At 40.4% G+C, this 12030-nt stretch overlaps 1 protein-coding gene across 2 annotated transcripts in view; it reads right to left on the bottom strand.

The window, feature by feature from the left end:
* PCNX2 (pecanex 2) overlaps nucleotides 1–12030 on the bottom strand; it is a 288030-nt gene that overhangs the window by 231453 nt on the left and 44547 nt on the right. For both annotated transcript variants that reach the window (XM_025448568.3, XM_025448569.3), the window contains exons 6-8: nucleotides 7936–8083; nucleotides 7651–7796; nucleotides 5588–5681 (exon numbers count right to left, since the gene is read on the bottom strand). In XM_025448568.3, coding sequence (XP_025304353.3) covers nucleotides 5588–5681; nucleotides 7651–7796; nucleotides 7936–8083 — 388 coding nt within the window. The remainder of the gene's footprint in view (nucleotides 1–5587; nucleotides 5682–7650; nucleotides 7797–7935; nucleotides 8084–12030) is intronic.

Genomic DNA, 12030 nt, shown 5'->3' with positions numbered 1-12030 from the left:
CAGCCTACGGCTGACACTCATATGCTACGGGATACTATGGATCCTGAGGTATCATCACAGCCTCCTTCCATGTGGACTGAGAAAGCCTTCCTCAGGATTGAGTGGTATACAAAGAGGGAAAATCTAATCTCAGTTGCAATCTCTGATTTCTACGTAGAGTGGGTTTAAACAGAGTCATTCCACAGGTTTGGGGGTTTTGGGGGTTTTTAGTTTCAGTTTTGGGCGTCTGGGGGTCCATTTTCCCACTTACAAAAAGAAGATAACATTCTGTATTCAAATGACCAGGCAAACTGCTAGTGCTTCTGGCTCTTTCATTCCAAGCATCGCAAGGTGAGGGAGTTATTTGCTGATGTTATCTTTATAATCCCAGGTTCATTGGATTGTTTCTGTCTACAAATAGGTCAAATTGCTCATGCTGCAAGTAGAACAAAGTGTGAACTTCCCAACCAGGCTTCATGGCCCCTCTGGCCCGATTCCGCCCATCCTATCCAGCTTCTCAACTGCTCTCCCTAAAGGCCCAGCTGGTCTGTGCACTGTCCAGAACTCCAGCTGTGCTATCTGTGTCATTTCCTAGGATTCAGTTTGATTCAATTCAATATGTACCAAACATCTACCTACAGAGAGCTAAGTGAGGGCTCTACAGGCACATTTTTCTCCAGACAAGAACAGTCTAGGAGAGATGGGAGTCCTAAACAAATAAATGTGATAAGCCCTTCTCTGATGGTAACATGGAAAAGTCATTTTATTTTCACAGTAGGGATTGATAAGATAAAGAAGTAGAAGGAGACAGATTGTAATTTGTGCTTTGAGAGATGATTACTCCAAAAGGTAGAGCTGAATGGAAAAGGGCATTCAAAGCAAAGAAGAGCCGGTGCTTAGAAGGGAAGAGCTGAAGGTTGACTAATGTAGGAAGGATGGAGGGAGTAAAGCAGCAGTCTGGAGGAGCGAGCTCACCGCACACCTGCCCAGGCAGTGGGGACCATGTGCACTGGGGACCACATAAGGGCATCTCCATATGGCATGTGTTTGCAGGAAGGGCTGCTCCACAGGAGGATACAGGGTACAGGTGAAGGCCTGGGCTTCAGAGTAGGAGTGGACAACCAGTAGTCCACAGGCCACAGCCAACCACACACATCATCAGTGGCCTGTGCTGTTTAAAAAAAATTAAAACTGATAACATTAAACAAAACAGAATTTTACAAATAAATGTAGATTTTTGGCTCCTTGCAGAAAATACTGGAAAATCTGGTGGCCAGGCTTACTGATCTGGAGAAGCAGCAGCCCTCTGCAGACAGGATAAATGCCCTCCAGTGGACTGGAGTAGCCACCACTCCTACCATCTGACACTGACCAGCTTCTCCTGTCTATACTACCTTCCTGGAAGCCAAGGAGCTCTGAGGTCATAGGCCCCTCCCCCGGGGAGGGGGGGTAGTAGCAGGGAGGGAGATTCAAGTGTCCAGAGGCCAGTTATGAGCTACTGACATTCAGCATGTTTCTTAGACTTACTTCCTTTTCTGTGAAATGGAGTGAATATCACCCATCTCCCCTCTGTCGTGCAGGTGAAATTAGATAATTCATGACTTAGCACTTCACACATAATACATATTTAACAAATGGAGGCTGCCACTACCAGAGTTATTATAGGGAAATACTTCCTTTGGGGCCAGGAACTGCCATAATATAGCTTTCCATAGAAAGACCAGAGGTGTGTATTGGGACACAGGTATAAGGCATGAGGGACCTTACCTGACCCTTCTAAGTGGTAAAACCCTCACTTGCAGGCTTGCACTTTATCAGCTGCCTTCTGCTCTGTTATCACTCTTTCCATTACAGATATAGATGAAGCTTTCCCCATGCACACCCCTCACATAGTGGTACACTAATGCAGGGATTAAAATGTTTCAGTTGAACCAGCCTGCTTGTTTTTATCCTATTTACAATAGTTTTTCCTTCATACAACCAGTTCAAAGATACCCAAATCATCATTACATCATGAACTTCCACAAAAGCCAAGGCTTATTATGAATCCAAATAAATCAGCCTCCCATGATGAGTGGCATAGCTTTCATTGTCCCCAAATCCGGGGAGGACTTTGAGACTGTTGGAATATTCATCATAAGTGCGTCAGACAACAGTTTAGATCCAGAAGAACACCTCTGACTCTGTACAGCACTGAGCCATTTTTCCTGAGCATGAGTTAAACAGATGGCAGTCCCTTAACTGCTTTCCCAGAACTACCAAGGGAACCGCTTCAATGCTATAATTTTGCTAAGTGAAGTGACTTGAGTTTTGTTCTCATGCATTAAACAGGAAGCACTATACATCTCCTATGCCCAAATGAGCCATTGAATTGCCACAACACCCCATAACAAAGTTCCCTCTAAATGACTAACTTATTTCAAAGCATAGACAGTATAGAGAACATGGTCTCAATAGTCTGTACGTGTGATAGCAAACATGTATATTAGTTCATTTTATCTGTGAAGCACGACAAGGAGAAGATAGGCATGGCTATGTGGCATGCTTTCCTAGAGCTCTTAAAACAAATGCCCTGGCAAATTACCTTTGGGAGAGACAAGTGGTCAAAGACAGAACTTGGCATGTGAGATGGCGGGCCAAGAGCTCTCCATTGGCATGTTCACACAAAGAAATGTTAATGATGACCAGGGACATTAGATAAAGCTTTTCTTGAAGGGGAAAGCTGCTTTTACAAAACCAGATCATTATTCTCTTTAAAGAAGTTAGTAATTAATCTAATTGAACCATTTTACCAGAAAGAGAGTCCTCAGGGGTCATCTGTTGATTTTTGCTGCCCCACATCCATCCATCCAAAGTTCCCTCTGAAGAGCCACTCCCAAACTGTCTCTGGGGGAACTTATAATTCCAGCAGAGCTGGAATTATAAGTGCCTTGGTGATTGGGCTCAGGGAACATGGCACAGTCAGAACCAATCAGACTCAATAAGACTTATATTGGGGTTTTTATGGGAGAAGCATGCTGTCCTCGCTGGACTTGAATGAGAAGGGTCTACTATAGGCATCTCCCCACCCCAGAGTGGGGTGTTTGAGAGTGGTGTCAAAACACAGGAATGGGAGGGTGAGGGAGAAGGAGAAACCACATCCCTGAAATCATCTACAGGGTTTCTCAGTTAGATGAAACAGAATTCCCACAGTGGTGCCCCCTCTTCGACACGGATTCTCTCCTGTGCAGCAGGAAGTAGGTCTAACTGTGGCACGTAGATGAAAAGGCAGAGCTCAGGAAGGACTGACCCAAGACTCCCTACATGGCTTCGCAGGGGCGCTCAGCACAAACTTGGTTAGCAGCCCCAGCAGTACCGTGCAGCCACAGTCTCACCTGGCAGAAAGCTCTCGCCCTCCTTGTAAATGCCCTACAGCAAACTGAAGCCCAGGCAGCTCTAGAAATGGAGGGCAGGTCACAAAAGACCTCTAATCTGGGGAAGAAATGCAGGGGAAATGAAAGAAACAAGACTTTGGGAAAATTTAATAAAGAGAGAGCACTTGAGGGGAGAACAGGAGTGAAAGGGTCCCTCTACAAGTGGCATGGCCTAGGAAGGTGGGGCCCACTGGAAACAATACAGACATTTGCTCTGATTCTGATTTGCACACTGTACATTTTTAATTTTTTAAGCCTCTGGATATGTGACCTTATGCTACCAGGCATTCCCGGCAAACACAATGAAAGTATTTACCGAAGGGGAAAGTAAAGCACATTTATCCAGGAAAATCAAAATAAGGAAATCTCATAATTTCATTTTGGGAGAAGATACGGGGCTTATAATTGTTCTATATTTAGTTTAAGAACACTACAGCTTGCAATAGAGGACTGCAGAATACTGTGACAGCTCTCAAAGCTGTGTTCACACAGAATTAAACATTTGGTCTAAGAAAGCTGCCATTCTAGATCCCTAAGTCCATCAAGTCACTGTAGGTAAATGTCCCAGCGGCTGGGGCTGAGATGCGGACAGCAAACCTCCCTCTCCTCTTGGGAGACTGGATGTTTCTTGGCTACAGAAGAAGAATTTTGTTTTCTGTCTATTTTTATTAGAAGAGTGGAAGACGTGGAAGCGATGGAGAGCATGCCCATTTCCCCATCAGAGTGGCTCTGGACACAGCAGACTGCTTCAGGGTCGGGGCCCAGTTGGTGTGGCCTGGGAGAGCCACCACCTACAGCGCCCATCAGATCTTCCAGGATGGCCAACGTCAGCTCCTTCTGCAGCAGTGACAACAGTGACAGAACACCTACGGCTAGCACACAACAAAATTCCACCTAGAGACCAGACTTCAAGGACAAAGACTAACTTTCTTCTAGGCCCTCCTTGAATTTCCTGGGCATATCCTTTAAGGAAACTTTGATCTTGGGAAGGAGCACTAAACCACAGGATCTGGAATTAAGGCTCCTATAACTCCCTTTGAACTCTCCAGAGACGAAGCCTAAGGCATTCCAATCACAACACAAAAGACTCCCATAAGACTTCAAGTATACATACAATTCTAACAAAATGTACATGAAAAATGTACTTAGAGCAAGCAACTGAAGTGTGTCCACATGGATTATCCTCAAAGCATCTTGAAGTCCAGGGGCACCTGGGTGGCTCAGCATCTGACTCTTTGGGGATCAGGTCATGATCTCAGGGTCACGAGACTGAGTGCCACCCAGCCCCCCACTCATCCAGGAGTCCGCTTGAGATTCTTTTCCTCTGCCCTTCCCCCTGCTCACACATGTGTGTACACGCACACATGTGCTCTCCTTCTCTCTAAAATAAATAAATCATAAAAAAAGAGAATCTTGAAGTCCAGAAAAAATAATGAATTCAGGGCAGCCCCGGTGGCGCAGCGGTTTAGCGCCGCCTGCAGCCCAGGGCGTGATCCTGGGGACCCTGGATCGAGTCCCACGTCAGGCTCCCTGCATGGAGCCTGCTTCTCCCTCTGCCTGTGTCTCTGCCTCTCTCTCTCTCTCTCTCTGCATCTCTATGAATAAATAAAAAAATAAAAATAAAAATAAAAATAAAAAAAATAATGAATTCAGTCCATCATTAGTAAGATTTACAGCTTGCCCAATGATGCCATCAATCCGGGTATGTTCCAAATATACAAGCTAATTTAATATCAGCTTAACAGAATTTAGAAAGTTATTCAATACATTCTGAAGGAAGGAAAATAGAACAAATGTTTACATTACCTATCTACAAAAACGCCTGCCTTCACTAGCATGGATGAGAACTATATTTCTGGTCCTTTCCTCAAAACGAATTTAAGAACATGTTCTGGAGCTGCATCACTATTTTATCTGAAGGGAGCACTATTGTTTGCATAGGATTCCTATTTGTATTTACATGTTTATATTCATTTTTGGATGCAGCTATTATAAAACAGTTCGGTTTATTTTTTATTCTTCTTCTACATTAGATTTTCTTTTCCTCTCAAGAAAAACCCACATGCTTTGACACCTACAAATGGATTAACACATTCATTCTACACCAGGATCCTCACTTCATTTACAGTCAGAGTAATTTACATGTCCCCCAGCAATGCGACAGCTCCCAAACCTGAAACCAGACCTCCACTTACCGAGCATGAGAGAAACTGTCATAATTTGATGGCTGATGCTGTAAAGGGCCTTCTTTCTGATTTCCGGACTTTAAATAACAAGATCTAATTTCCCCTAGAAAATCATGAGATGTCAGCAGAAAATATTAGAAAATTATTGATCCATGATCATTTCAGCTTATTTTTTTTTAAGTTAGAGAGAACTCATTTTGGGCTGTTTTAATAATAATCATTGGTAATCTAGATCCCTTCTTTATATTTTTTCAAAGAATGTGTAACTTAACTAAGAATATCTTCTTGATCTACCTCTCTAAAAATATGCTTAGACGACTTTGCCTCAGTTACCTATTACTTAATTGCTTTTCATCAACTAATTTGCACCATCTCTTAATTCATTTTTATATACATTTGACCCTTGGACAACTTGGAGGTCAGAGGCAATGACCACCCACATAGTTGAAAACCCATATATAACTTTTGACTCTCCCAAAACTTAACTACTAACATGCTACTGCACGCTAGTTGACCAGAAGCCTTACCGTCACATAAAGTCAATCAGCAGATAGTTTGAATGTTACATGTTTTATATATTGAATTTTACATGTTTTATATATTGTATTCTTATAATAAAGTAATCCAGAGAAAAGAAAACATTATTAAGAAAGTCATAAGGAAAAGAAAATACATTTACAGTACTGCACTGTATTTACTGTACCCCATGTATAAGTGGACCTGCCACAGTTGAAACCCCTGTTGTTCAAGGGTCAGCTGTATTCTCTTCAATTCATTGTTTTGCATGTTTTCAGCATGTGTCAGTATAATCTGAGTATGCCGTAACTGAGTGTTTTTTGTATCATGTGCAAAGAAAAAGGCTTATCAAGCATGTGGTTTTGATCGGGGAAGCACACGAGACTATCCCCACCTTGGAATTCGCAGATGAGCAGTGGCACCGCACGCTGACTGGCGTGTCAGCCTGGTAATGAGGAAAAGCAAGAGATGGAATTAATTTGCAGAGTTAAATTAGCCTGCTAAAGAGGTTCAGGGTATTGAGGTGTGAAAATCAGTTCACTTTGTAAATGTAAATGGTCTCTCCCCAGAAGAGGTTTTAGGAGTACCTTCTTCAGGTGACACAGGGGCATAATTAACTACGTCGGTTACAAGCAGCTGGAATGTGAGCTGAAGGACTGAACCTCAATTTAAGGCTCCTCCCACCAAGAGACACATTATAAGACAACCACAGCACCCCCCACCCCACCAGGCTCTGATATAAATGTTAGTGTTGTTCTTCATAATGCAAAAAACTGTTTTGTATGTCTGCAGATGCAAAAGCATATCAAACCGTAAACTACTGATCTATACAAAGGGTGGCCATATAATTCAGTATCCAAACTAGAATCCTTTTGAAAGTAAAACAACGAACATTAATTGATCTATAAGGGATTTAAGCCAAAGACTTATCTTCAAAAGACAAGGACCTATATCCCTTATCTATAGAACTTTGAACTTGCCAATTAATTCCTTCTTTCTTCCCTTTCTTTCTTTTTTCTGTCTCCCTTCCTCCCTTCTCTTTCTTTCTTTTTCTACTTTAAATCCTTTTTATAACAAGGCACCAAAAATATATATCAAGGTCAGATTTTCAACAAGAAAATATTTACTGGGTCCCAAGAAATATTTACTAGGTCCTAGGCATTGCTTTCCTAAAGTTCAGTTGTAAGGGGAACAATATCATTAATCAAATTATAAGTCAATGAATAATCAGAAGCTATAGTAATATCAAAGAAGAAAATGGACAGGGTGTTCAGAGAGCAAAAAGCTTAAGAATCTGATTAAGTCTGGGAAGTCTATGAAAGATTTTCCTGGAGAGCTATCTTTAGAATTAAAGTAGGCACAGAGACATGCTACATGCAAAGGCTCTACATGCAGAAGGGAGCACCCTCTGCTCTAAGAACATTATTTGTGAGCAATCATAAGCCTAAGTCTTCCTGTTTCAAAGTCTAGTACTGAGGCTAAGAGACCACAAGGGTATGAGAAAGCCTCCAACTTTATCCCTTCTTCCTCATTAGTGAAGAGCTCTAAAGACTTACCGTGTTCATCAATGAAGACATGCATAGCATCCACAGACATCTCATCTTGCACAGATGTTTCAGGCCCACTGATGACTTGCAAGACAGAACTATCTTGCTGGGAAGTTACCCTGTAGATAATTTGTCTTTGTCTATTGCCCTGGAAACTTAACATATATAGAAGTTTCAAAAACTATTAGGAACTCCTCCTTATCCCTAACAAATCATTAAAAGAAGCAGCTACTAAAATGAAGCTGCTTCACACTTTGCAGCAATACGAAGCTAAGTTAAGTAAGTTATGCTCACAGGGTCGTAATCTTGGCAGGCTCAGTGAGCACGGGGCTGGTACTAGTGTGATCTTGACTTTGCATGTCCGGTTTTCCATGCTTGGAATTGTGTCCATTAGGCTTTTCACTTTCTTGGATTTCCTCCTTTTTCTCATGGGAGCAGTTATCTGAAAAACATTGCTTTGTGTGTTAGCATAATGTTAGAAAAGAAAGTAATGTGAAAGCACTTGGAAATAAATTACCAAAACTGAAACAAGGATAGACAGAAAAATCAACATAGCTCCAATGAATTTAGAATGTGTTTAAGTAAATTTTAATTTTGCTAAGTATGAAAGTACCTAAATATATTAAAAAAAAACCTAAGTGCATATATATTGGAGACTAGTTATTTAGACATCTATGGAAACTATCTACTGTATGTGCAGATGCTGGGATTCCCTTAAAATAACTCCAGTGACCACTTAGCTGGTTGAAAATCACCCATTTAGATTACTTGGGGCTAAAAGGTTCTCAATGCATAAATGGACTGCATCAGATGAAAAATAAATTTCATAAATAAATCTGCCTAGTTTAGAGCAAGGTGCCATCCACCACTTTAAAATCTTATCAATCATTTCTTCTCACTCATCTCCATGTCTGGATTTTCAAGGTAAAGGTAGAGTCAGTCCCTTCATAAAATAGACACTCATTAGGCATAGTTGACTTGGCACTGTATACTTGGCCCTGTGGAAGACACAGTAGGACACTACACTTACTACTTGTCCTGAGAACATTTTAAGGTGAATAAGAATGCCAAAATTAGTAGGTACAGATTGGTCATTGGAGTTTTTACAATCCTCCTTAAATCACTGGTCAAAATAAGAGGCTTAGCTTACACTATTATGCACAATGGAATCCACCCCTAAGGGGCAGCCCTTTGTTGTCTGAGGATATACCCCAATAGCCACTTTTAGGGTTACAATGATCACTCTATTCCCAAGACCAAAGATACCAAGAGTTATCTTCTGAATAAATTGTCTCAAGAACAGAAGTGAGTGGTTTGAACCTACAGGCCCTTTCAAGACATGCTGTTCGGGAAGCCCACCAAGATCTGTCTGGGCCCTCAAAAAGTAAAATTATGTTAGTTTCCCCGGGGTATAAATCACATCATTATGTATACAACAAAGTTTTCATCCTCAGACTTCAAGAGAAACATTGCTGGCTTCTATGTGAGTCCTAAAGATAAATATTCCCAGCACATCTGTGAAACTACCATTAGAATTTCTTTGATACAAAAATGTTTGCCTTTCATTTGACAGCTTGTCAAGATAGAAGTTTTCACAGTTTTCAAAAAACACATTTGTGAGAAAGTGCTATCATAACAAGTAGCTTTGGCCAGTGATCATATTGCACACAAAATTACAGAAAGGCAAAGGCAGATCACTCTACCTCTTCACGTTACAAGTATCTGGACTCATTTGTTCAGGTGTCTGTCTCATATTTTAGTCTCTCCTTCTCTTAAATGGGTACATTACATATATCAACATATGGACTATTTGTTTTCCTTTTACCCTTTAAAATAACACATTATAGGAATTTTCTGTTCTATAAAAGTGGTACACATCAATTGTATATGATTTAAAACTAGAGAAAAGAAAAAAATTTAAATCACTCTTAACCTCACCATGCTGATACAGGAACCAGTTTGATATATACCACACCAGTCTTTTTTTCTATGAATGTATACTTTTTTTGTTTTATAAAAAATTAAGTCATAAAATAGATGTCTTTTATGACTTTATATTTATGTTAAAGTATTATAAATATTAAATGAGATTAGATATTCTTCTATATCATCTAAAAATGATAGTTATGTAATAGTACATTGATACAGCATAATTTACCGAACTAGACCCCTATTGTTGTACATTTAGGTTGCTCCAATTTTTCCAAACTTTGGATAATTCTTCAAAAATCATCTCTGCATACATTCATGATTATTTTCATAGAAATTCTGGAAGACACTGAATATGAAATAGGTAGTGGCCAGATGATACATATAAAAATAGAATGCTGACCGACAATTTACAACAACTAGCCCAGGAAGCCAACATACTATGTATAAATCAGACTTGCAAGAAGTCAGATCATTAGTTCTAGTGAACAGTCTGGGAAGTCAAACAATAACCTCTGTAATAATTGGCCCCAAATGGCCAGGACCTGATTAATTACTAAGAGCTTCCCTAATTTTTGTCCCTTCCAACCAGAGAAAGTCAAATATGTTCCCATAATCAATCACACAGGATGCTCTAATTAGCCTGCCTTTGCTTCCCAGCCTCTGGTCAAAGCAAACCTGAAGCCTTCTTTCTGTCCACTATGAAGCTTTCCCACTCCTCTGCTTGCCTTTGAGTCTCTGCCAAAACATAGGAAATAGAGGCTGACTCCCTTGTTATAGCAAGCTCTGAATAATAGCCTTGTTTCTTGTCATTTGATTGGTCTTTGTTTATTCCCACAAAGTAAAATAAAAGTGTAATAAAACAAAACAAAATGAAAATACAGTTTTAAAGACTTCTGATAAGCGTATGGTTTTCCAGAGCCCAGAACCTTAGTATATACCCAAAGCCTGAACATAATCATAAAGCCCCTTGCAGAGAGAACCTGGGTTAGTAATATAAGAATTCCATAAAGAGAACTGGGAAATCATGGATCTTACAATCACATAACAGTCAAACATTATTTCACTTTGAAGCAGGAGAAAGATGAGGACATATTGCCTGGACTGCCGATATCATTCAACACTGGCATGTTGTTTTAGAAATACACTCTGAAATTGGGTTTTTAGATTACAACACATAAAAAATTATTATGAGGAGCAGAAGCAAGAAGATATTATCGATCTCACAGACTTAAGGTACCCCTGAAACAGATCAAATTTGCCACCTTTAGTTCTTGCCTTCCAAGAACTAAAAGAGTTACATTCTTCTCTTTCATCCTTCAATTAAAAACCTCTGTCCTTTCCTGGAAGAGGCACAGAATCCCCTCCAGCTCCTCCCTCCCTGATGTACCTGCAGTTCCTTACAACCAAGCCTGTTTCTTTCCATAGTAAACCTTAGAGCATCCATATTTCTTTGCATACTCCTAGATTTCCAATTTTATACACCATTCAGGTAGAATGTGATTGGCCGAAAAATTTAAGAAGAGCAGAAACTTAAGTGACAAATCAATAAACCTTACATGTGGCCTGAGGGGAAATTCAGAATAAAAGGCTGAAATTGATGAAGGGTCAAGACTTATTACATATTTTCCCAATTGAATCTTCATAGTAAATCTGTAACATACTGTTATTCTTGCTTTATTGAAGACACTGAGACTCAGGTAGGTTTAGTAAGTTGTTGAACCTCACCCAGCTGGTACTGCAAAACCAAAATTTGGCCATGGGCTTGGAGGTCCTAAAGCAAGTGTTCTGTCCATCATACCCACTGCTTCCTGGGAAGACACACATGTATGGATCAGAGCTGTCCAGTATAGTAGCCAGTAGCCACATGTGGCTATTTAAATTCAATAACATTAAAAATTCAGTTGCTCAGCTGCACAATCCCCATTTCAAGTGTTTGACAGGTACATGTGGCTAGTGGCTGCTGTCCTGGACAAGTAGATATGGGATATTCTCATCACTGCAGAAGCTGCTGTTGGACAGTGCTAATCTAGATTCACAAGTATTTACATAAAACAGATGAACATCCAGGTCCAATATCAGAAAGATTTTTATCTCAAAGTAACCAGTACTTTCTTGTACCGCCTGGGCTTATTAAAATGTTTACCTGGATCTTTCTTATTATTACTGTATATGCAAAATCTTAGATATATAGACATAGTAAAGTGAAGATTATTCACTTTACATAAGTTAAATACCCAAACTTAATGTGTTTTTAAGCAAAGGTGAACCAATTAGCAAGCACAGCAATCCTTTTGGCAGAGTACCGGAAAAGCAAAAGAAATGAGCAAATTGCTGGTAGTTGCCAACATGGAGCCAGAGGGGCCGCTGGCTGTCCCAGGGAGCAGGGAACAGCCGGCAGCAAAGGGACAATTTTAGCACTAAGCACTACGAGCTCCAACAAAGAAAATGAGCTGCCAT

The sequence above is a fragment of the Canis lupus genome, chromosome 4 (genome assembly GCF_003254725.2).
Source record: "Canis lupus dingo isolate Sandy chromosome 4, ASM325472v2, whole genome shotgun sequence".
Classification (NCBI taxonomy): Eukaryota; Metazoa; Chordata; class Mammalia; order Carnivora; family Canidae; genus Canis; species Canis lupus.
This window is presented reverse-complemented; position numbering and strand designations above follow the sequence as displayed.